Genomic DNA, 24,144 nt, shown 5'->3' on the forward strand with positions numbered 1-24,144 from the left:
AGTGTGGAGAACATGATTATAATACCTTGTTAAAGTGACCATTTTGTAAAATTTTGCATTTGCAGTTATTTTACTGTAATTTAACAACATAATAACCAGCACAGATAGACAAAGAGACATTCATGGATTTATATTTAAAAGTAACTTTTATTTCCCCCCCTGGACCCAGGGTATGGCAGCTGCATACCCCTGCCATACCCAATTGACGCCCCTGCTCCCAGTGATCCTCTCCCATGCTCCGCTCCGCTTCATTGGCCCTGATCTCACTGTCTGCCTGCTGAGTGCAGGGCGCCCAAAGTGCCCTGAGTGCTAGCCCCCGTCCCGCGGGACCCCCGCGCACCGGCTCTGGCGGGTAATTTCATTTATTTTGCAGCCTAAAATATTAATCCCAGTGAGCCATCCCTTTCGGAGAAGGAAGAAGCATCGTGTGCAACTAAAACAAGGCAGAGACAATCGCTCCTCGATTAATAAGACATGAGCCTCTGGGCTAAGAGAACGGGCCGTCCAGCCAACGTAAAAGGCTGTTCTCCTCTTCTGTGTGATAGCCAGGCTATCAGGCTGTCATCTGACTAAAGGAAATGGACAGGCCATGTGAAAAGGTCATGGCATTTCATTTCCATGTCCAGGTAAAGGTGTCAGATCTAGACAAGGCAACGAGAAGAATGGCTTTGTTATTCAAAGACTTTTCAAAAGAAAGTTAACTTAACCACATGAATCCTATGGCATCCCTATTCTGGGGCCAACAGTCAATGAAAATAGCCAATGTACAAGCTCACAACACATCATGTTGCAGCTTGTAGATCGGTTATTTTCGGCAAAGAGATTTGGTGTAAAGGGGAAAAAAGGTAGGCTGGCATGGCGAACAAATATCACAAATATTTTCTTTTTTGTAATGGCAAATCTGTCCGGGTCCAGGCTAGAAAAAGAAGCCGACCAAGTATAGAGGACTTTGGTCAAATAAGTATTCAAGTAAGGGGTCAAGCCCTGTGTATTTAGTAGTATGGAGAATAGCGAAGATATCAGATCTACAAGCTCACAAGCTTGTAAGCCACAACCAAGCCTTTTAGGCCAGTCAATCTAAGCATGTTAAAGGTTTCCCATCATTCTTAGTGGATCAAGGTGAATTCAGCGGGTTCAAGTTTGGGTCCCTTCACTTACTATACAGGAAAAAAAGACCCCCCAAAAAATCTTCTTTAAGTAGCATGTGTGGGGTCTAACTTCATGATTCTCAACCCATTATGTTTTGCACAAAAAACATTCCTCGGGCTAAAAACGGGCCCACAAAACTATGGTTTAGTGATGAGTCATCACTTTTCTTTTAACATGTTGGATGACCCTAAGGAACATAAAAAACCTTGAACCATTACTATTGCAATTTCTTTTGGGTCAAACCTCAGATTGACTGGCCTATTTGTGTATCATGACCTGATTTGTTTTCAACAGCCACATTAACACAATTACAATTTACAAAGTCAGCTTACCATGACCTTAAAGGACATGTCTTAGCAGGATTTAGAAGAACCTGTTCATGCTTTCATCTTCTGTGGAAGAATCTACAGTAGCTGCAAGCTGTGAGAGAAAACCCTGCGGTCACACTGATCAATGCTGAACATCATTGTCAAAGAAATAAGACTAAGATAAAAAAATGTTGAATCTTGAATGTCTATTGGCGTCTACTGTATTCTTTGCCTTCCTTTGCCTGTGTACAAGGCAAGAGTCTTTAAGCCACCGGGCCAGAAAGAGAATGAATGACATTTTTGGTGACACCCCTCAGGCGAGCGTGAGAGCCACGTCCTTCCCCACTCATATCGCCTGGCGAGCCCTGAGGCCTAAGTGCTCGTCCCCTTGACCATGTTCCTGCAAAAAGCCTGGCTTGTTCCTTGAGAGGCAGATTGGCCCTCTGTGGCCCCTGGGGGCCGGTCAGCGGGGTCCTGCGGGGTCTCGCAGGGGCCCTATTGTGGTTTGCAGGTGAAGGGAACAGATGTTTGGCGGCGGACCACCCTCTCCACACGACAAGACCCCAAAGCACAGAGCACTCTGTACCTGAAAATAGCCCCAGAGTGTTCTGGGACCCGCCTAGCTAGCCAGGGGGGCTTCTGGGCAGTGTGGGAGAGTAACTAAAGACCCTTTTCGACTGCAGCTTTAGCACCACACTACACAACACTACACCGCACCACACCACATAAAAATATCTACATTTTACATTACACAAAAGTACCCCTATCGGTAAGAAACAAATTGACCCTTTTAACGGTGATTATAATACAATATAAATTTGTATTACAACTATCCTAATTATAATGCACTATAATGGATTGTAACTGTGATTATAATACACTATAAATTATGAATATATTACTATGATAATTATAATACACTATAATAGATTATAATAGTGGTTATAACAATAGAATCTACTGTATTATCATGTATTACAACTATATATCCTGATGGTCTAAATGAAAAGTCAGTGAGTGATCAGTCATTATGAAGTGTTTGGCCTGGCTCAGACCTACTCTGGATTGGATACTTTTTAGTATCACGTTTAGTACCACTTTCACTCCACTCTACCCAGGTCCTTGTAGTGGAAAACCTGGCACAAGTGGCCGGTGTGGTGTTGGGCCATGTCAGTGGAAAAGGGGCTTAAGTACGTTTACTCAAGTACTGTACTTCATTTGCAGTTTGCACATAATATTATTATAATTATCATGAATACAAAACCAATATTGTATACTTCAGCTATCCGCCATGTTGACGTGGAGTGAGCTTGTATGGATCTGCAATTCTTTGGATATTTTTCGTCTATTTTCAGTGCTGTCCTAAAATGTTTATGTCCTCACAAATATAGTAATTACAAACCTCTGTGTCTGTGTGTGTGTGTGCATTGGTGTTGTGTGAGAATATAGGTGTTTTCTAAAAGCTTTTTTGCCCACGATATTGATCCTGCAGGCAGCGCCTGTGGTCATAGCGCTGTTGTCTGTGCGTGCGTGCGTGCGTGCGTGTGTGTGTGTGTGTGTGTGTACGTCTGTGTGTGTACTTGCGTGCGTGCACATTAGCTCTGGTCCACAGCGTTAGCAAGTTCGCTCCTATATGCCAGGGACTATGTATTTCTTCAATGACCAAGTTTACTATGTCTACGCTTTAGTAAAAATAAAGAATCTACTTTCACTATACTCACCAAAAGAAAGGCAGTTCCATGATGTTGAAAGCCTTTCCTGCACTGTGGTATAAGCCTCTCAGAACCCCACCATTGCCACACAATCCACTTTTTGGCAATAAGGTGTAATGTGCATGTGTAATGTGCGTCCGGTGTGTGTTCCCCTTGAGAGTGTAACCAAATGGACCCTGTAACTCTGACAGTGTACAAAATGTACAAATAATATGTCTACCATACGGAGAAACGTCTATTCACTCAGTACTGCCACCTACAGAACATGGCAATAGAAAAAAATGCAAACCTCCACCGGCTGTCTGTCAGTCCGTCAAGTCAGCCCCTCCGTCTGTCTGTCCGTCACGTCACGTCACGTCACACTTTTGGCCCTACTCTTATCTCCGGAACCGTTGCCCCTATCCATGCCAAACTTTGCACACACACTCCTTGGCTGGCAAACCACAACCTCCATTTCTCACATGCCCCTGTTCTAGCGCCACCATGAGGCTGCGTGTATACATCCAACCTGATGGTCGCTTATCTCCCGATTAGGGGGTCTGACTGGTATATAGGCGCCGCTGTGTGTTGTATTTTTGCAGCATGAACACTCTCTGACTTAACCCATGAAGACCAGGAAAGCATCTGTGTATTTTTTTAGCCACTTAATACTTTAGCTATTGAAAAATAGCAGATATACAAGCTCACAGCGCGGCACCGAGTGCCGCGCTGTGAGCTTGTAGATCTGCTATTTTTGAAAAATCATGAAAACTTTTGCAAATCTTTGAATATATATATTTTTAAAGCGAACATTTGTAACTCAAATCTTTTTGCTTGGGGTCCTTGGCACAAAAGATTTTGAGATGGGGGTCCGTTGTGAAACACATAGGGGTCCTTGACATTAAAAAGTTTGAACACCACTGATATAGAAACATTAGGATTTAGAAGACATTTTTTAGAATCGTCTAAAAAAGGTTTTAATGTCTTGAATGAACACTGAGGACTTCACAGTGTGTGTGTGTGTGTGTGTGTGTGTGTGTACCTGGGGTGTCTGGGGGGCCCCCCTCATGGTCAGACTCCCTGGGGGTCCCCGGACCCCCCGGACCCTGCTTTCCCCAGGCGTGGTGCATCTGCATGGCCGCCTCGCGCTCCGCCGTCAGGTCCAGGTCCTGCTGCGCCAGGTGAGCTCTGAGCTGACGAATCTCAAACTGGGGGGGGGGAGTGGAGCATGATTTAAAACAGTGGTTCTCAACCTTTTCAGGCCGCGACCCCCAAAAGAAACATATTGTAACTGGGGACCCCCCACCCTGACGAGCACTAAGAGTTGAGGCATTACATTTTGTATAACACGGTTCTATTGTGAAAATAGCAGATCTACATGTGAGCATGTAGATCGGCTATTTTCCAAATTTCTGCCTTTTTGGCCATTTTAGAGGCATTAAAAAGTCCTTAAATTGTCACTTTAGATATGTGCAGATACCCTCTATACACTTAAACTTTATGTTAGTGTGTTTACTGTTGAGTGAGAAAACAATGTTTCACATTAAGCTAATCATCTGGGGACCCCCTAAAATAATTTGGGGACCCCCCCCCCCCCCCCCCCCCCTGGGGGTCCTGACCCACAGGTTGAGAACCACTGATTTAAAAAATAATAATAATAATTATATATATATATATATATATATAAATAAACGTTATTTATATAGCACTTTTGAACGTTACAAAGTGTGTGTATAAAACAGTAATACAATTATACAACCCATTTTTACAAAAGGGCTTTTGGTAAAAGATGTGTAAAGGTTTTTTACACATAGATATTTAAAATAGGTTTGGAGACCTTGCTAACCTGAGAATTAATAAAAGAAACGTTTTCTTTTTCTTATTACTTTCTTTGCTTTTGCTTTAAAAAATGTCAATGCCAAAAGAAGCCCAAATAATGCAAATATGTTTTACTCTTGTTGTGTCTTGTGTACCTTTACACAAGACCACGTTGAACCGATCCACAACGTCAGATCTCCAAACTCAATGTAACTATTTACAAGCTGGTGTCCCTGTTTTTAATACACACACATTTTTACAATGGAGACCATCTCCAACCTTGAGATAGAGGGATATAGACAGTGTAGAAGAGAGTGAGAGTGAGTGAGTGAGTGTGCGTGCGTGCGTGCGTGCGTGTGCATGCGTGTGTGTGCATACGTGGAGGTGGAAATGGAGAGAAGGTGAGAAGGAGGATGGTGAGAGGGTTTAGGGTTGTGATGATGATGAGAGAGGGAAGAGGAGGAACTGAGTGTGAAAGACAGACAAAAGGAAAGAACCAAAGAGCAGTGAGCAAGGTAACGTCATGAAATGGAAAAAGGAGGGAGCAACAGTGGCAGAAATGGGCCATAAATTATAGTTAAAAGTATAGTTTTAAAACTCGTACTAAGCTAAGTGGATGGCAGTGTTCTGTTAACACTAGGGGCCTTTTCCACCGGCAAAGAACCGGTTCCAGAACCAGTGCCGGTTCAACTTTCTTGGAACCTTGGTTCGTTCTTGTGAACCGGCTTGCGTTTCCACCAGATTGAACCATGATTGAACAAGAGGAACCAAGGATTTTGTGGTTCATGTTCGAAACCAACTTTTACGGTTCGGAACCAACTCCGGTTCTCGGTGGAAAAGTTCACCTCTGGTTCAACCCATAGGCGGGAGAAAGAACCAGAACCGGTTCTTTGACGGTGGAAAAGGCCCATTAGAGCGCTTTGTGCCAAGAAGTAGGCCACACACACTTCAGAGGCCGGACATTTTTGGGGGGGCCCGGACAGCCATATGTTGGAGCTTAGCTCCTTCCAGGAGCACCGCTCCAAAATACAATGGTGAACGATATAGTTATAGTTGTCTTTATTTATGCTGCTAAAGACATAGAGGTGAAACAATAGAAACAATAGAAGGAGCAAGGGTGGGCAGGAATGAGAGCCTGAGAAAGGGAGACAGAAGGAGGGATGCATTCATACTGTACATACACATTCATTCATACATACACATGCATGATGCAAGCATGGAAGAACACATGATGCACAATAGCAACTTCTGACATGTGTCGTGTGTATAGTGTATACGTGTGTATAGTGTATACATATGCTTTATGGATTATGCACTAAACAATCTAAACAATAAATGTGTGTGTGTGTGTGTGTGTGTGTGTGTGTGTGTGTGTGTGTGTGTGTGTGTGTGTGTGTGTGTGTGTGTGTGTGTGTGTGTGTGTGTGTGTGTGTGTGTGTGTGTGTGTGTGTGTGTTTGTCTGTTCACATGAGAGCCTATCCACTATTTTGGCAGGAAGCAAAAGTAACAAACTGTGTGTGGGAGGATATAATATAACCAGGAAGTAGTTCTTATTTTGTATTTTGTTTATGATGTTGTTTGCAGAATTGTTTTAACAAGGCCTTCTTTAAACTGACCTCATTATAAGTATAGTATGCTGTCATGGACCTTGAACTTTTATATGAGCTGTTGCTGCCCTCCTCTGGTGGTTTATGAAACAACATCCTACATGCATGCCTTATGGTGGGGTAGTGGTGGGTTGGGGATATGGCATTAGTATTGTCTCATACTCTTATATTCAGGACAGGCAGTGGTGTAAAGTAACTAAGTAGATTTACTTAAGTACAATTTTGAGGTATTTGTACTTTAATTGAGTATTTCCAATTTCCACTTTCACTTCTACTCCACTACATCTGGGATCCAAATATTGTACTTTTACTCCACTACAATTATTTGAATACTTTAGTTACTAGTTACTTTGCAGATATAAATTATAATATTATAAAACATACATGAACCACTTTAGCCCTATTTCATACCTAGGCTGTTTGAAAATAGCCGGTCTACAAGCTCACAACGCGCCGCAATGCGACGTGTTGTGAGCTTGTAGATCTGCTATTTTCAAACATTTTGTACTTTTACTTTTGGTACTTTATGTACTTATTGATGTCAATACTTTTATACTTTTACTCAAGTGATGTCAATACTTTTATACTTTTACTCAAGTGAATTTTGAATTCCGTACTTCTACTTGTAACAGGGTATTTCTATATTGCAGTAGTGATACTTTTACTCAAGTAAAAAAAATATTTTCCACCACTGAGGACAGGACTGGTGACTATATATTAGAACACATTATTAAAGGCCTTTTTAAATAGTCACTTTTGGTAGATCGATATAGAGATGTTTCAAAGTCTTTATTTGTCACATACTGTACACATTGGAAATGTTGGTGTATCAGTATCTGTCAGTGTATGTCTATGTCTATGCACCGTTTGTCTATGTTCCTGCTAAAAACAATAATATATAGAATCAATCTACAGAAAAGAATAGGTGAATACTGTATGTTTGTGAGCAAAGATATACAGGATAACCAAGCATAGTGCAAATAGCAGTCAATATTGTATGGTGAACTAGGCCTACAGTATAAAATGTTTGACTTATACATGTATATAATCAATAACAGCAGGGAGTTGTGCAGTTGGGAGTTGTACAACCCACTCACTGTTGGTTAAAGACAGTTGACCTAAGCTAAGGTCATCATAGCCTGAGGGAAGAAGTTATTTCTGTGTCTCTGTGCTGTGCCTGACATTATTAAGATTAAAATGATAAACCTCTATAACTCAAACTAAAACATGTATCCTGAGGTTGGTTCAAAGGTAAATATAGCCAAAGGCTTATGGCTAACTAGATGTGAGGGCTATATATAATATAATAATCTACAAGCTCATGAGCTTGTAGATCGGCTATTTTCGAACACGTGAGTTCAACGGGACTCGGGAGCAGTCTAGTTTGTACAGTATAGGAAAGATTTCATGCTTTATATAAACCCATTATACGTGTATAAATGGTTCTGCCGTGTGTAGAACTGTTTTTAACAGTTTTTTACTTTAAAAATGTATAATTTTGTGTGAAAAACCTGTATTTCTCGGCTCGCACTATGCACGGGCGAAAAACCGAGGGGGCCCACGAGGAGGGGGGGCCCACTGCAGGTCTTTGATCTTAAGCCCTCTCCCAAAAATCTGTACGACATCCATAAACTTCTTTGCCTTTTTTTTACTATTTTGAAAAACATTTTAAATAGCTGATCTACATCGACACATTGTGAGCCTGTAGATCAGCCTTTTGTGCCTTATTAACTAATTAGTCAACTGAGCTAATAATTTAAGTGTCTTTCAACCTTGCAGCAACAAATAGTTTTTCAGGTGAGAGCACATGAAAGGGTGAGGTGACGAGACGTTTATAATTGAATGATAATTACTGTTAAACGTACTGTAGGGTGTTTGAGGTGTTTTTGACACGTTTTCCTATTATATTAAATGATAATTATTCATATTGTAACGTATGGTGTTTGAGGCGTTTAAGGCAGTGGTTCCGAAATACTGGGCCGAGACCGCTTTTTGGGTCGAAGACTCATTATCGTGGGTGAAATTATTATTTAATAAAAATCAAAATAAAAGAAATCCCCCCCTTTTTTAAATTTTCAGACCTTTAACAAATAATCAAACATCCGTCAAAAGAATTTCAGAAAATAAAATCTAAATCAGTAAATTGATAATCAAATGAAATAAAAACATAGAAATAGTGAAAATAGCCCATCTACAACACTATCTTCACTATTAAATAGTTAATTCAAAATGTATTTTTGTAAATTTGGGTCCCGGGTAATCACCAAATTAATATTTTGGGTCTCGAGCTGAAAGGTTTGGGAACCAGTGGTTTACAGTGTTTTAGTTTTTTTCAGACTCACAGCTTGTTCCTGGCAGATCTGAGTCATCCTCTCCAGCTGTTCCTCTCTCATAGCTTTAGACTTCTCACACTGCTGGATCTCCAGCTCCATCTCCACCCTCACCTGCAACACATACGCTGACAGACACACACAAAGACACACAGACAGACACACAGACAGACAGACACACAGACAGACATGAATATTCATTTGAAAGAATTCAAAACTAGACTGCACTCTGTCGAGGTGCCAACTTGCGTCTTGTGCACTCGTGGCCATGTATGGCCTACGTGTGTGCCAGAAGATCGCGCAAGTATGTACAGTACTAGAGGTTCGCATCACATCTAGTTAAAAAAAAGTAAAAAAAAAAAAAAAAAGTAAAAAAAAAAAAAAAAAAACTTATAAAAAAAAAAAAAAAAAAAAGGGGGGGGGGGGGGAACTATTGTGGCGGAACTATTGTGCCGCAGCGCACGTTTCCGGTCGGACATATTTGACCGCCGGACGCACTTCCGGTTAGGATCTCCGTGTGCCACGTGATCAGTCCTAGCCAAGGTGGAGCGTAACCGTGACAACAGCTGCTTGCAGGCTGGTGCAGGCTTGTTGTATGGGCTGGTGTAGGGTTACAGATCCATGGGCTGGGCGGACGTTAAGATCCCCTGGACTGGGGGACGTTATAGCCAATTGGAGTGCTGCAGAGTTAGGGGCGGTATTCCTTACGTCCTAGACAGCGACTACCTATGAGTTGAAGTCGATGTAAAGGGGGCGTTAATGGGCTTGGAAGTGGGATGCGGCAATAGGAGGAATGTATATATAAGATGTGGGTGGGCAAGTTGGCTCTCTGCCGAGGTCACAACTTGCCCCTTATTTATATCAAGGGTTTTCCCATTGGATGACGTAAACACAGACACACGCGTATGGGACCCACAGTTACACCGAACGCCTGTCCGTCCCATGTGATTTCTCACATGGCCCTCTTCTAGTGCCACCATCAGGCCCAAAAAGGGTCCATCTGGTTACCAACTCTCCATCATTCAGCTGGGGACCACCTGGAACCCCCTCAAGGACCACTGGTGGTCCCCGGACCACTGGTTGAGAACCACTGGTCTGAGAGTGTACAAATGTCCATTCTACTATATTCACTAGATTCTAGTGAATATAGTAGAATGGACATTTGTACACTCTCAGATTTACACACAGATACATTCATCACGGTACAGTTCAGTACCTTCTACTGTACAGTATTATTCAATTCTTGATGAGGTCCGAGGCTTGTATCGTGTTTACACAGTAGACCCGTGGATTTGTTTTTATGATTATCATTAATGACAAAATATTTCCAGTGGGGGCATACTGTACTTACTACTAGACACAAACACATATGTGACATATAAAACAGTTCCACAGCTTCAGTAAAGTGCATGGATTAGCAACGAGAGTGCTAACATGGATTAGCACCCACTGTGCTGCTGGGAGCACATGCATTTGAAGATTCTCTTGGGATTATATGGGAACACTGAGCCACTCATTTAGGAAACACAAACAGAGCATTCATTGCATACGTATATTATTGTTTCTTTGGCCGTCTGGCCAGACTACTGCAGGCAGTAGTGGTTTTTCAGGCACTATCTCCTCGTGAGAAAACAAAACTGTGAATGGAGGTTTGCTTTTCCCTATTATAGACTAACAACTGTAGTGAGGACCCACTATTTTTTTTCCCCCTTTCTTATACTGTATATTGTCTTGGGTGGCAGTGGCTCAAGTAGACTGGCCACTTGGGAATCGGAAGGTTCCAGGTTCGATCCCCAGCTCCCCCAGCGTTAGTGCTGAAGTGTCCTTCGTTGAGCAAGACACTGTTCCTGATGAGCAGGGTGGTGCCTTGCATGGTTTCCTCTGCCATCAGCATGTGAAAGTTAATCACATTATAAAGCGCTTTGGAAAAAGGGCCCTATATAAATGCACCATTTAACACTCCCAATCTAGTTGTTATGCCAATAAATAGTCTCCACACGTTTCTGTATTACCACTGTCAATAAGTAGCATCTGTTTGACGGTTCATCCTTTCGTCATGGGTGAATTTTAATCTGGTGTAAAGCTAACCTGCCGATGTGGGTGAGTAGCTAACCAGCCGACGTGGGTGAATGTTAACCTCTATGCTTAAACCTAACCCAAACCCTAACCCTAACCTCAGTAACCGTGACGTGGGTGAGTAGCTAACCTGCCGACTCCCTTAGTCGAAATGATGGGACGGAGGAATAGCGAGATTTCCCCCAATTGTACTATAATATACTGGCTCACCTGCCAGTGAGGAACCCCCACCGGCATATTCCTCAGTACTGGTCAGGCCTCACTGGGAGGCAAACGGAAGTTCCATGGAGTGCATCAAAGTCAATGAGAGCCGGGTGGACAAGTTACAGTAATAGAATAGAAAATAGAAAGTCTGATGCTGCATGCAACCGGGGGACAAGGCCATGAGGAGGGTGACCTCCCAACTGCTATCGCTCCAGAGAGGAGTGAGAGACAGAGAGAGAGAGACACAAAGAGACAGACAGCCAGACAGCCAGACAGCCAGCCAGCCAGACAGACAGACAGACAGACAGACAGACAGACAGACAGACAGACAGACAGACAGACAGACAGACAGACAAAGATCACTATGTGAGGGTGACCTCCCAGCCAGTATTGATCCAACCTACATTAACATGTTGAACAGCCACAAGATTCATTATGGTTCCTCTGAATCTGCTTACGATCTGCTTCCCATCAATACGCGTTAGAGCGGCTGAGTGGCAGCAATTTACTCTGAGCGCTGGTCGATAGCCTTATTGTTCTGAATAGTAAATAATTTGTCTAATCATGCAGCGAATGGGGTCATTTTGTCATTGTACTCCGTAATAATGTGCTGCGTACATCAGTGTCAAGGCTCTGAGTCGCGGGGAAAGCATGGAAGTGAGTTATTGGTATGGATCTGTACAATCATCTGGCTCTTTGATTAATGCCATTGAAATGCTGTCACATACTGACTGTGTGTTAATGGTGCTAGAAGACAAAAACTTGACTCTGGACTTTACTTTAAGTGGGATGAAACCAGTGGTGGAAAAAGTACTCGCATTTTATACTTAATACAAGCTCACAACACGTTGTGAGCTTGTAGATCGGCTCAAATAGCCAAGGTATAAAATAGGGCTAAAGTGGTTTATGTGTGTTTTGTAATATCGTAATTTATATCTTCAATGTAACTAGTAATTCTAGTTTTCCAAATAAATGTAGTGGAGTAAAAGTACAATATTTGGATCCGAGATGTAGTGGAGTAGAAGTAAAAGTATTGGAAATTTGGAAATACTCAAGTAAAGTACAAATACCTCAAAACTGTACTTAAGTACTCTTGAATGCTGCCTTCAGGTATGGCATGGAAAGAGGGCATTTGCATTTCTTTCACCATAGTAAAAACTGCATTCATGGTCTGGAGAGGGCACTTTTTAAGCAGACAGGTAAAAGGGCAGGGGCTCAAGCCCCCTTTGATGTCTATGATGTGTGCACGTGCCTGAACAGGGGTCCAGGACAGTGGGTGTTCTCACCATCGATGATGCACTTGACCCTCCAGATGCGCAGGGTGATGATGAGGCTGATGGCGTCCCAGGGACTGCTGGGCCCGTTGGCCACTGTGGAGGCCACCATGGGAGCCAGGGACAGCACGATGACAGCCCCGTCAAACACCTGCCCCATTCACACGCACACATGCACAAACACACACACATGGCCAGACAATAGAACCTAACCGTATTATACAAAATGTAATGTCTCAGCTCTTAGTGCTCAGGGTGGGGGGTCCCCAGTTAAAATATGATTATTTTGGGGGTCGCAACCTGAAAAGGTTGTTTGTTTGTTTGTTTGGTTGTTTTTTTGTGCCACAGACCTCCAAATTGATAAACATTTTGCCATGGACCCCCATCTGAAAGTGTTTTGTGAAAATGATCAGGGACCCCCTTTTTTGTGTATTTCTTTTTTTTTTTTACACAAAAGACCTTTTTTCTTTTAACAAGATTTTTCTAAAGTGCTCAAAAGGCACAAGAGTGTGTTTATCTGCTATTATATAGCCTAAGTATACCGGTAAGTGGTTAAAATGATTTTGACACTATATCAACACATTTTTCTAGGGACCCCCAGGGGTCCTTTTGGGGTCCCCGGACCCCACTTTGAGAACCAATGATCTAGATGTTACAGATACTTGTATATCCTTGTGCCCTCACACCATACTCCATAAGGCCTGGGATTCCAACACTCTAAAGCCAAGCATCTACTCCACTTTTAGATGGCCTTCAGGCAGGGGCTCTGAGCCACTCTGCTACACTCACTCTAGTCTTCAACAGGGGGTCCGGGACCCCTAGGGGGTCATCAGAGTTACTACAGGGGGGCAGCCAAATCTTTGTGATAGGATCATTCTTTTTAAATTAACAACTTGAACCCTCGCATCCCTATTCTGAGGAGAACTTTAGCCAAAAATAGCAGCGAGCTTGTAGATCGGCTATTTTTGGCAAATAAGTTTGGTGTAGAGATAAAAAAGAGCGGACCAAGTACATATAGTGAAAGGTCAAGTTTACAAAATATTGACGATTTAAGTGGTTGAATGTCTGAAAATACACATTAACATGAATCCAAAATAGACTGATGACAGTGCTGTCATACACGTCTATGAATCTGTCTATGAAATCGATGAAAACCTGCATCACACATTTATACAATATGTAGTGGGGGTCCCTGCTTCATCTCTCTCTCTCGACTAAGGGGTCCCTGGCCTGAAAACGTTGAAGACCCCTGCTCTAGTCTAATGTGTAGACACACACATTGCACAGTTGTTTATGAGTGGAACAACCTTTTCAGACACATTCAAGTAGTGTGAGGGAGTTTAATACCTCATACCTCAACTTTGTTCTCAATGTAATCCCAGATCCCAAGAACCACGATTCTAAAGACAGTCTGTGTGAGAGAGAGAGAGAGAGAGAGAGAGAGAGAGAGAGAGAGAGAGAGAGAGAGAGAAAGAAACAGAGAGGAAGGGATATGCTTAATTTATATTAATAATATTGTGCAACAGTGTCACATGTCAAACATATTTTGGGGGGTTCCCAGATGATGAACTTAATGTGCAACATTGTTTTCTCACTCAACAGTAAACAAACCAGCATACAGTTTAAGTGTATAGAGGGTATCTGCACATTTCTAAAGTGATATTTCAAGGACCTTTTAATACCTAATAAAGACAAATTAAACATTGGCCAAATTGTCAAAAATAGAGGCAGAAATTGTGAAAATAGACGATCTACATGCTCACAACGCCTCGCAATGCGAGGCTTTGTAGATCAGCTATTTTCACAATAGAACCGTATTATACAAAATGTAATGTCTCAACTCTTAGTGCTCAGGGTGGGGGGTACACAGTTAAAATATGATTATTTTGGGGGTCGCGACCTGAAAAGGTTGAGAACCACTGATCTAATACATGTATATGTACACAGCAGCAGAGGTGGACAAATATAGATGATCCTGGTCAAATATTACTCCACTACAAGTGAAAGTTGCTAACTTAATAATACTTAAGAATTCAAAATTAGGCCTACAAGCTTAAACAAAAAAAAACAAAAAAACAAAAAAAACATCAGTATTCAAAAGTACAAATTAAGGAATACAAAAATATTAAAGATTATTAACATTAAAGAAAAAAAACAAAATAAGCTTGTGAAATGCTTTATGAGTACTTTTACTTTTGGACCAATTGTAAAGTATATTTTGAGCCTACCTTTGTATTTTTACTCAGGCAACATTTTGAAACCTTTATTTGCACATTTTCTATGTCGTGGTAACGCCACTCTTTACTTAAGCGAGAAATCGAAGTACTTCTTCCACCACTGGTTGTGTGTTAAATGTGGCCATTGATTTACATTCCAATTAGCATGTCCTGTCATGTAATAGCCAGGCTAATCCATCAAAGTGGGGACCTGTGTCTTGTTGTGACAACAATAGCAGTGACATCGGAGCGACAGCGCTGCGGTGACACAGTGACATGGATCAGGAGGATCCCGTCACCGTAACTCCATCCCTGGCTGCTCATTAACGCTGGTGTTAATTATGACCCCCTGTCGCTTCACTGCTTAATTAACATTTTGGGCTGTAAGGCTAAACGGCGGTCCGTTTGTTTGGAGTTTCCTCTAGTATACTTCAGTGGTTCTCAACCTTTTCAGGCCGCGACCCCTAAAATAATCATATTTTAACTGGGTACCCCCCATCCTGACAAGCACTAAGAGTTGAGACATTATTTTGTATAACACTGTTCTATTGTGAAAATAGCCGATCTACTTTTAGATCGGCTATTTTCACAATTCCTGCTCTAATATTTGACAATTTGTCCAATGTTTAATTTGTCATTTTAGAGGTATTAAAAAGTCCTTAAATTGTCACTTTAGAAATGTGCAGATACCCTATACACTTAAACATTATGTTAAGTGTGTTTACTGTTGAGTGAGAAAACAATGTTGCACATTAAGTTAATCAGCTGGGGACCCCCCCAACATAACCCACAGGTTGAGAACCACTGCTCTAGTATACTTCAGTGGTTCTCAAACCTTTTCGTGTCAAGGACCCCCAAAATGTATATGGATTAGAGGCCACGGCCCGGACCCCCCATCTGAACATGTTTTGTGCCAGGGAGCCCTAGAAGTAGCAGATGTACAATCTGCTACTTTTGAATATCCAATGGATAAGGGGGTTCAAATGTATTAACAAATATAGCTGGAGACTCCCTGGAACCCCCTTAAAGGAGTAGTTCACCCCCAAAATGACTTTTTTATTGATTACTCGTGCCATAGAGACTTGAGTTCAATAATATTCTTTTGTATTTGTCGCATTCCTAAGACAAACTTGATTATACTAAATTTACCCCCATTGATTCCGGATGGGGACGCAAATACATGGTGCTGGATGGGGACCCAAATGCATGGCACTGGATGGGGACCCAAATGCATGGCACTGGATGGGGACCCAAATGCATGGCACTGGATGGGGACCCAAATGCATGGCACTGGATGGGGACCCAAATGCATGGCACTGGATGGGGACCCAAATGCATGGCCCTGGATGGGGAAACCGTCAGGGTAAGTTTACTATAATCATTTGTTTTTTTCCTAGGAATGTGACAAAAAACAAAAATATGATTGAACTCAAGTCTCCATGGCGTTAGTAATCAATAGGGGAAAAAAAGTCATTTTGGGGTGAACTACTCCTTTAAGGACCCCTGGGGGTCCTTTTTTAGAACCATACTTAATTGAAACGTAATGATTAGATGTGGAGATCATTATTTTTTGTAATCAAATTAAAAGGCTTTACAAAAAAACGACTACTACATAACTGATACTTTACTGTGTGTTAAGAAGGACCTTCACACACTTTGAACCTATCTTCATATAACTGCTCAGTTCTCACTTATTAATGCAAGAACAATGGCTTCTATTTCATCATGTTAACTTTCCAGGAGAATAAAGGCTGTAGTTTCTATTAGCTTTGAATCCCTGTTGAAGATGACATTGGTAAGCTGTACACCGGTAGCCCATCAATGAGACACTGAGTGAGTAGACATGCTTTCTTCCATTTTATAATGATAAAGTATTAGTGAGGACCAATTATATGAAGAAACGGTTGAAAACCTTTGTCAATATTTCATGCATAACCCTAATATTTTGTGTGGAAGCTAAATCCTACTCCAAACAAGAACAAACAGTGTGGATTAAGTCTAAAGTTTGATGGACACTGACCTCTGAGAAGAAGAGGGAGAGAATGGCCAGGCTGATCCAGTGGATGATGCTGGCAAACTCAAAAGCATTGGAAACTATGGAGAAAACAGTAAGGTTAGGGTCTCGAGACAAACTGTTGGTTCACACAATTTTCAATTGCTTGAAAACCGCCAGTTCCGTTCCGTCAGTTACTCTTTGAAGTGAAGGCATGAATTTATGGAGAAGTTTTGTTGTCATGTCACATTCCTTCACAGTGAATGAAGAATTAATGAACGAGGAAAATACTGAGTGAGACCGTTTATCCTGGCTGTGTGTTTTGCATGTACTGAGGAATGTGAGGATACAACTTGATACAAGACTTGAAAGTTATCGTCTTGTGTGGACTTCCATTCTGCGTGAACCTGACAATACGTTGATCTCATGTGCATACACCTTAAAAACTCACCACCTCACACCTTATGCTATGTGTAGGCCTACATACTGTACTGTCTATATAGTCCAGTCATTTTAGGGTTAGACCTAGAACAAATTGCAATAGTAGCAAACTCAACTGATTTTGTATCCTCATTATGTCCTTAGTGAGGGAAAAAAAGTCCCAAGGAATCCCACCGGGGCAAAGTTTTGAAAACGACCTATCTACCTTCACTTACTATACACTACAATATAAAGGAAAAAATGACTGAAAAAAATCTGCTTTAAGTGGGATGTGAGGGGTCAAACTAGGGGTTTTTAATTATTCTGAATCCATTGCAAGCATTTGTTTTGCACGAAAAACATTCCTTGGGCCAGAAATGGCCACTCAAAACGTCAATTTTCATCAATTTTCATCAATTTTCAGTCTTTTGGGGTCCGTTTTTAGCCCAAGGAATGTTTTTCATGCAAAACAAATGCTTGCAATGGATTCAGAATAATTAAAAACCCCTAGTTTGACCCCTCATATCCCACTTAAAGCAGATCTTTTTTCAGTCATTTTTTCCTTTATATTGTAGTGTATAGTAAGTGAAGGTAGATAGGTCGTTTTCAAAACTTTGCCCCGGTGGGATTCCTTGGGACTTTTTTTCCCTCACTAAGGACATATTGAGGATACAAAATCAGTTGAGTTTGCTACTATTGCAATTTGTTCTAGGTTTGGACAAATTTTGGCCTAAAATGACTGGACTAATAGATGATGATAGAATTTTGCCTCGACTTTTCTCCTCGCCCTCCCTGCCCATCACTCTCCCTGAAAAAACACATTTCACCACTTTACACCTGTAAACCTGTAATGATGAGACATTAACGTTGATTCTGATTTATTCTGATACACGTCATGGATTATACTGTGAGAGTTGTGTGGGAGTTTGTATATAGTTTTGATGTTGTTAAATCTGGGACATAATTTTCTTCAATTCATCAAGTACTCTTTTTTTTTCATTCATGTGACAAAAACAAAAAAAAAACATCTCCTTGAATGCGAGGCTTCACATGGTTGAGTAACTGTCCTTGGTGTTTTTGTGGGAGAAGCATCCCTTTATGCACCACGGTCAGTGTCTTCTTTAAGTTCTTTAAGTTGCATCATGTCACTCGCTGGAATAGTAATGCTTTACATTTTGTCTTTAAGGAGTTTGTGCTAAGAGTCAATCGAGCCTCGACTTGTTCTGCCAACCACGCGCGCGCGTGTGTGCGTGCGTGTGTGCGTGTGTGTGTGCCTGAATCAATTTCCCTCTGTTTCTCTCTCCCCATCACCCATTATGCTCCTTGCTTCCACATTGCGATCTATCAGCACTTTGTCTCCTTCCCCACATCTCTGCCATTGTCCATTCCTCCCTGCTGGGCCGACCCGCTGCCCTGGATCTCCTCTGACACTACTAATCTATGGGAGAGTTTGTCTCAATCACTGGTGAAACAACTACACTGATTCTTTTGTTTTGAATTAAGTAAAAGTAGCAATGCCACAATGAGATACTCTGTTAGAAAGTAACAATCCTGAACTCAAATGGCTCAAGACTGACATTCCGGACTATACACAGTGGAGGACAATATTGGACAATGTTCAGGACATGGAACATCTAACATTTAAGTTAAAAATAAAAGAAGAACTTTTAATAAAAGATGGGGAAAATGGTTATTACATAAGATGTAAAAAAAAAATAAAGTGTATAAATGTGAACCCTTGTAAAATTCTGTTTAATTTATTTTGTATTTAATTTTGATTTGATTGGATTTGTGATTGATGTTGGTGTGTCTTGTCATGTTTGTTTATATTGGTGCAATCTAAAATAAAGAATCAGCATCAAAACTTTGGTACTTAACGGTATCAAAGATTGACAAAATCTACAAGCTCGTATCATTTTCAAATAGCCAAAGTGTAAAATAAGTCTTAGATCAATATGTTTTGTAGTAATAATCTAAATCTGCAACTAAAGTAAGTGTTAGTGTAAATTAATTGTTCAAATAGTTAAAGTGGAGTAAATTGTTTTTTGCCTTTGAGGTGTAGTGGATTCGAAGTACCAGTAAAGGCCTCTCCATAATTCGACCGAAATGTTCGGTGAGTTGTGTTTTCCGACGTGCAAATTTCCGAACTCCCGTTCGGTCCAATGCTTTTCAGAAGTCCCGAGGGATATCATTTTATGGTAGAAAAGGACCTTTTGACCGAAAACGGCGGTTTCGGTCAAAGTATGGAACGGCCTTTAGACTCCCTAATCGGGAGATAAGCGACCGTCAGGTCGCATGTATGCACAAATTGGCCTGTAAGTGGCATTGGTTGCTCAGGAGGGAATATGGGAAATCCATGTTGACTTTAGAGATACTGTGTACCATGTTGTGTGATTTTAGGCCAAAATCTGTAGGAGCAGTGTTAAAACATTTGTTTTGAAAAGATCTGCCTGATGGTGGCGCTAGAAGAGGGCCATGTGAGAAATGAGCAGCCAAGGAGTGTGTGAGCAAAGTTTGGCTTGGATCAGGGCAACGGTGGCGGAGATATGAGTAGGGCAAAAGTGTGATGTTACGGACAGACAGACAGACTGAATGACAGACTGACAGACAGATTGACAGCGGGTGGAGTACAAAAGAACATAAATACTCAAGTAAAGTAAAATTACCTCAAAATTGTACTTAAAGGAGGACTTCACCACTTTTCAACCGGTCTTCATATAATAGGTCTCGACTCCTCACTAATAAAATAGCAACATTTTTTTCTACTCAGTCGGGGTCTCATAGGAGAGCTATGGGCGGGTCAAATCCATCCACCAGTGACATCATCGTTTGACAGATTTGAAAAAGAAAAAGTGCTATTTTATCATGAACATTAGTGAGGACCTATTATATGAAGACAGGTAGAAAAGTGGTGAAGCCATCCTTTAATCCAGTACTTGAGAAAATGTACTTGGATACTTTCTACCACTTCTCTCTCTCGTCCATTTGTCTTGTGAGACTGGCAGTGGCCAAAGCAGCTGAGTGGACATGCATCTGAAGTGACTGTCCGTGCTGCGCGCCCCGGAGCCAAACTTCAGGTATCATTATACAGCATGGACGCCGGCCCGCAATCGATGGACGTCAGACCCGCAATCGATGGAGACGCGTGCTGTGCCCGCCACTATTGACAAGAGCCGGGCTTCATTATCACCTCTCTGCATCACTCTACATCACAGACCCGTGCTGTCCACACACACACGGACACCAGTTTCTCTCCGGCCGGCCGGGCGACACGCAGAGGTATAACAGAGCAGCAGGGGCGTCACAAAGGGAGGGAAAAGTGGGACTGAGTTACTAGAGCCCAAGGTGGAGGGGGGCCTTAATTATTTTATACTTTAGCTATTGAAAAATAGCAGATATACAAGGTCACAGCGCAGCACCAAGTGCTGCGCTGCGAGCTTGTAGATCTGCTATTTTTGAAAAGTCGTGAAAATGTGTGCAAATCTTTGAATATACTGTATGTATTCTTTAAGTAAAAAAAGTAATTTTGTAACTCAAATTTTGCTTCTGGGGGGTCCCTGGGACGAAATATTTTAAGATGGGGGTCCGTGGCCAAATACATATCATTTTGGGGATCCTTCACATGAAAAAGTTTGAGCACCACTGACATAGAAACATCGTTTTTTCAAAAGACCTAAGAAGGATTTGAAATATCCAAAGATAATCACGATTTTTAAAAAATAGCAGATCTACAAGCTCGCAGCGCGGCACTCGGTGCCACGCTGTGAGCTTGTAGATCTGCTATTTTTCAATAGTTAAAGCACATAATAAAAGCGTAATAATGCGTTCCCAGTCTAAATGGGTTAAACCCCCTCCCCCTATGAAGAACATTAATGGGGGGCCCGCAGTGAATCCTTGTACCCAGGGCCCAGAATGCTGCTGCTATAGTGTGAGGTGGTGACTTACACTGCAGGAGCTTGGTGTCTATGAGCAGTTCCAGGCACAGGAAGACCACCAGCAGCAGGAGGCAGGCCACCAGCACACAGTTGAAGCCAGCGCTGAGCAGACACACCTCCCACAGCGCCACCCTGTGGCCACAGCACGGCTTCAGCCAGTTGGACCTGGATGGGGACACACAGCACAGCACAGCACAGCACACAACGTTAAGTAGATTAATTTGATTTGTTCTATTTTCTCTCTGTCGGGTGTAAACCTCATTATGTCCAAAACTGTTACTTTTCAGGATTCAAATTCAAATATAGCTGCAAGCAGCGATAAAGGGGCTAATAGACTAAGGCATAAAGAACACAATATTGCTATAAGCAATATGCACAATAAGCTATAGAAACATAGAAGACTGAACTTGAGAGCAAGACAACCTCACCAGGGAAATCTCAATATTTCTATGTTTCATTAGTTCGACAAGGCGTTAGGGATATCTTTTAGGGGTAGGTTTAGGCATTGTTTTAGTAACATCTCGCTCAGCGGTGATTATCGAGTGATAGGAGACCGACAGGTTGATATGCCACCGACGCGAAAGCCATCATTGGTGCCACACCATTGCCCTTTTTATGGAACATTATGTACTTATGTAGGCCTACATTATTTCACTGAACTCATATCAGGAATATTTGAATATCTGAGCTGTATTTTCCTTGTTATTCTCTTCTATTTCTATTCATTTCTTTCCTGAAAACTGCAAATCGTCGTTGCCGGGTGGAAACCTTGTATGTCCAAAACCTTCCTTTTTTTGTTATAAGAAAAAAAAGAAAAAAAAGAAAAAACATTTAAAATAGTAAAAAAAGATGATCTACAAGATGTCAGGCGTTGTGCTTGTAGGTCTGCTAGTTTCACTACTTTTGTGCAACGCTCCTGTATGATGAAGTAGGCCTTTAATTTCGAAAAAACTAAACAAAAAAACATACACATTTGAAACTTGGAGATACTGTATGAGGTTTCTGCATGACAATGACGAAATGATGGGAGCTAAACTTCTGTGATTGTGACTTCAGTCTGCGAGCAATGTGTATAATGGCCAGGAGAGGGTGCTAGTTGGCACTGTAGAGGCGGAAAAAGTAAGTACAATTATTGATACCACAATATAGTAAAAGTCCTGTATTATAGATGTATGTATACTAGGTCAGACTCGATAAAATACACAGGGGTCATCGCCATGCTGACTTGTGCTGGACATTTTGTCAAACTTACATAAAACTTACATAAAAAAGACAATGATTACCAGAAACACATAAAGAGATGAGCCCTTTCCATGCCATACCCGAAGGCAGCATTCAGGAGAATTGCCTTTTCCAAACTCTCCTGAACTTGAATGGAGCATCTTATGTTGAAAGAATTGCCCTCTCTGTGTAGAAATCCATGACGCTTCACTTGCCGAAAAGAACATAGTACGCCAAAAGCGTAGTCATTTGAGGAGGAGGCTATGTGACTTAAAATGTTATTATGAATCCAGCAAGGTGCTGCCTGGAGGTACCATAGGTCAGTGGTTCTCAACCTATGGGTCGGGACCCCCAGAGGGTCCCTCAAATTATTTTGGGGGGTCCCCAGATGATTAACTTACTTGTTCAACATCGTTTTCTCACTCAACAGTAAAGAAACCAACATAAAGTTTAAGTGTATAGAGGATATCTGCACATTTCTAAAGTGACAATTTAAGGACTTTTTATAGCTCTAAAATGACAAATTAAACATTGGCCAAATTGTCAAATATTAGAGGCAGAAATTTTGAAAATAGCAAATCTACATGCTCACAACGCCTCACAGCGCAAGGCGCTGTGAGCATGTAGATGTGCTATTTTCACAATAGAACATATACAAAATGTAATGCCTCAACTCTTAGTGCTCGTCAGGGTGTGGGGGACCCCAGTTAAAATATGATTATTTTGGGGGTTGCAGCCTGAAAAGGTTGAGAACCACTGCCATAGGTAGACAGGACAGCTAGTCCATGGGCCAGACCAGAGTGCTGCCGCCCACCGTTGAGAAATGCACCATTTACCAGTTTATATCATTGTAGTGGGTTTAAAAATGATATTTGCCTCTGAGATACAGTGGAGTAGAATTATACAATATTGAATGATGTACTTGAGTAAATAAATATACACATAGTCTGACTATATCCACCACTGATGCTGGTCAGAGTAAAGAGGAGATGAATGTGGGGAACAGAGACTGCATAGAGAGAGAGAGAGAGAGAGAGAGAGAGAGAGAGAGAGAGAGAGGGAGAGAGAGAGAGATGGCAGTCAGTGTAACTCGTCCATCCATCAGCTGTATATAAGTGTGAGTGGAATCCTATGAAGTGTCTTTTCAGAGAGCAATGAACAGATTCACTGATGAGTGATCCAAGCTACACATTATCCACTTACAATCACACTGCTTATTTGGACAAAATGTATACAATGTAACTGGGAATGATCTGTTCAGCTTGTCAATTAAGTTCTATGTTTTAGTCTTAGTAATCTCTTATTCTATTCCAACATAATGCTGTATAGAATCCTGCGTTAGATCAGTGGTTCTCAACCTTTTCAGGCCGCGACCCCCAAAATAATCATATTTTAACTATATGTATATATATGTTACAGTATGTTCAAGAAACCAGTAAAAGTTGTCAAGGAGCACTCGTTTTGACGTTCACCACACACTAATCACCACCAGATGGCGACGTCAGCCACTGGATAAGAGAGTTACGTCACGCTTTGAACTCGCCGCAGACCGGAAGTGTTTACTCTTTATTTACTAGCCTAGCCTAGCCTAGCCTAGCCTAGCCTAGCCTAGCCTAGCCTAGCCTAGCCTAGCCTAGCCATTAGCTCCATTGTAGTCACTTGGACAGGGCGTTTAACGTGCGCTTGCCCAGGCCTTACGGCCTGGGCATAAATATAACGATTGCATTCACCACGGCTTCGTAACTCGCGCGGCGCTCCGCCGGCCGCGCGGCCCTGGCCCGCTCTTCGCGGCCACTCGCGCCTGCGGCGCTCGGGGGCGAAGAGCAGGACCAAGGTCCGCTGGCCTTCGCGCCGCTTGGGGCTTCGTGGACCCAGGGGGGCCTCGTAACTCGTTTGGGCTTC

At 41.9% G+C, this 24,144-nt stretch overlaps 1 protein-coding gene across 1 annotated transcript in view; it reads right to left on the reverse strand.

Moving 5' to 3' along the window:
• LOC308288767 (transmembrane protein 266-like) overlaps positions 1-24,144 on the reverse strand; it is a gene marked incomplete at both ends in the record, with an annotated part of 90,946 nt that overhangs the window by 4,645 nt on the left and 62,157 nt on the right. The window contains 6 exons of the mRNA XM_080730237.1: positions 4,191-4,356; positions 8,916-9,031; positions 12,470-12,608; positions 13,812-13,868; positions 16,694-16,767; positions 21,032-21,186. Of these exons, the coding sequence (XP_080586363.1) occupies positions 4,191-4,356; positions 8,916-9,031; positions 12,470-12,608; positions 13,812-13,868; positions 16,694-16,767; positions 21,032-21,186 (707 nt within the window). The remainder of the gene's footprint in view (positions 1-4,190; positions 4,357-8,915; positions 9,032-12,469; positions 12,609-13,811; positions 13,869-16,693; positions 16,768-21,031; positions 21,187-24,144) is intronic.

The sequence above is a fragment of the Nannobrachium achirus genome (genome assembly GCF_963921795.1).
Source record: "Nannobrachium achirus genome assembly, chromosome: 7".
In the NCBI taxonomy this organism is placed as follows: Eukaryota; Metazoa; Chordata; class Actinopteri; order Myctophiformes; family Myctophidae; genus Nannobrachium; species Nannobrachium achirus.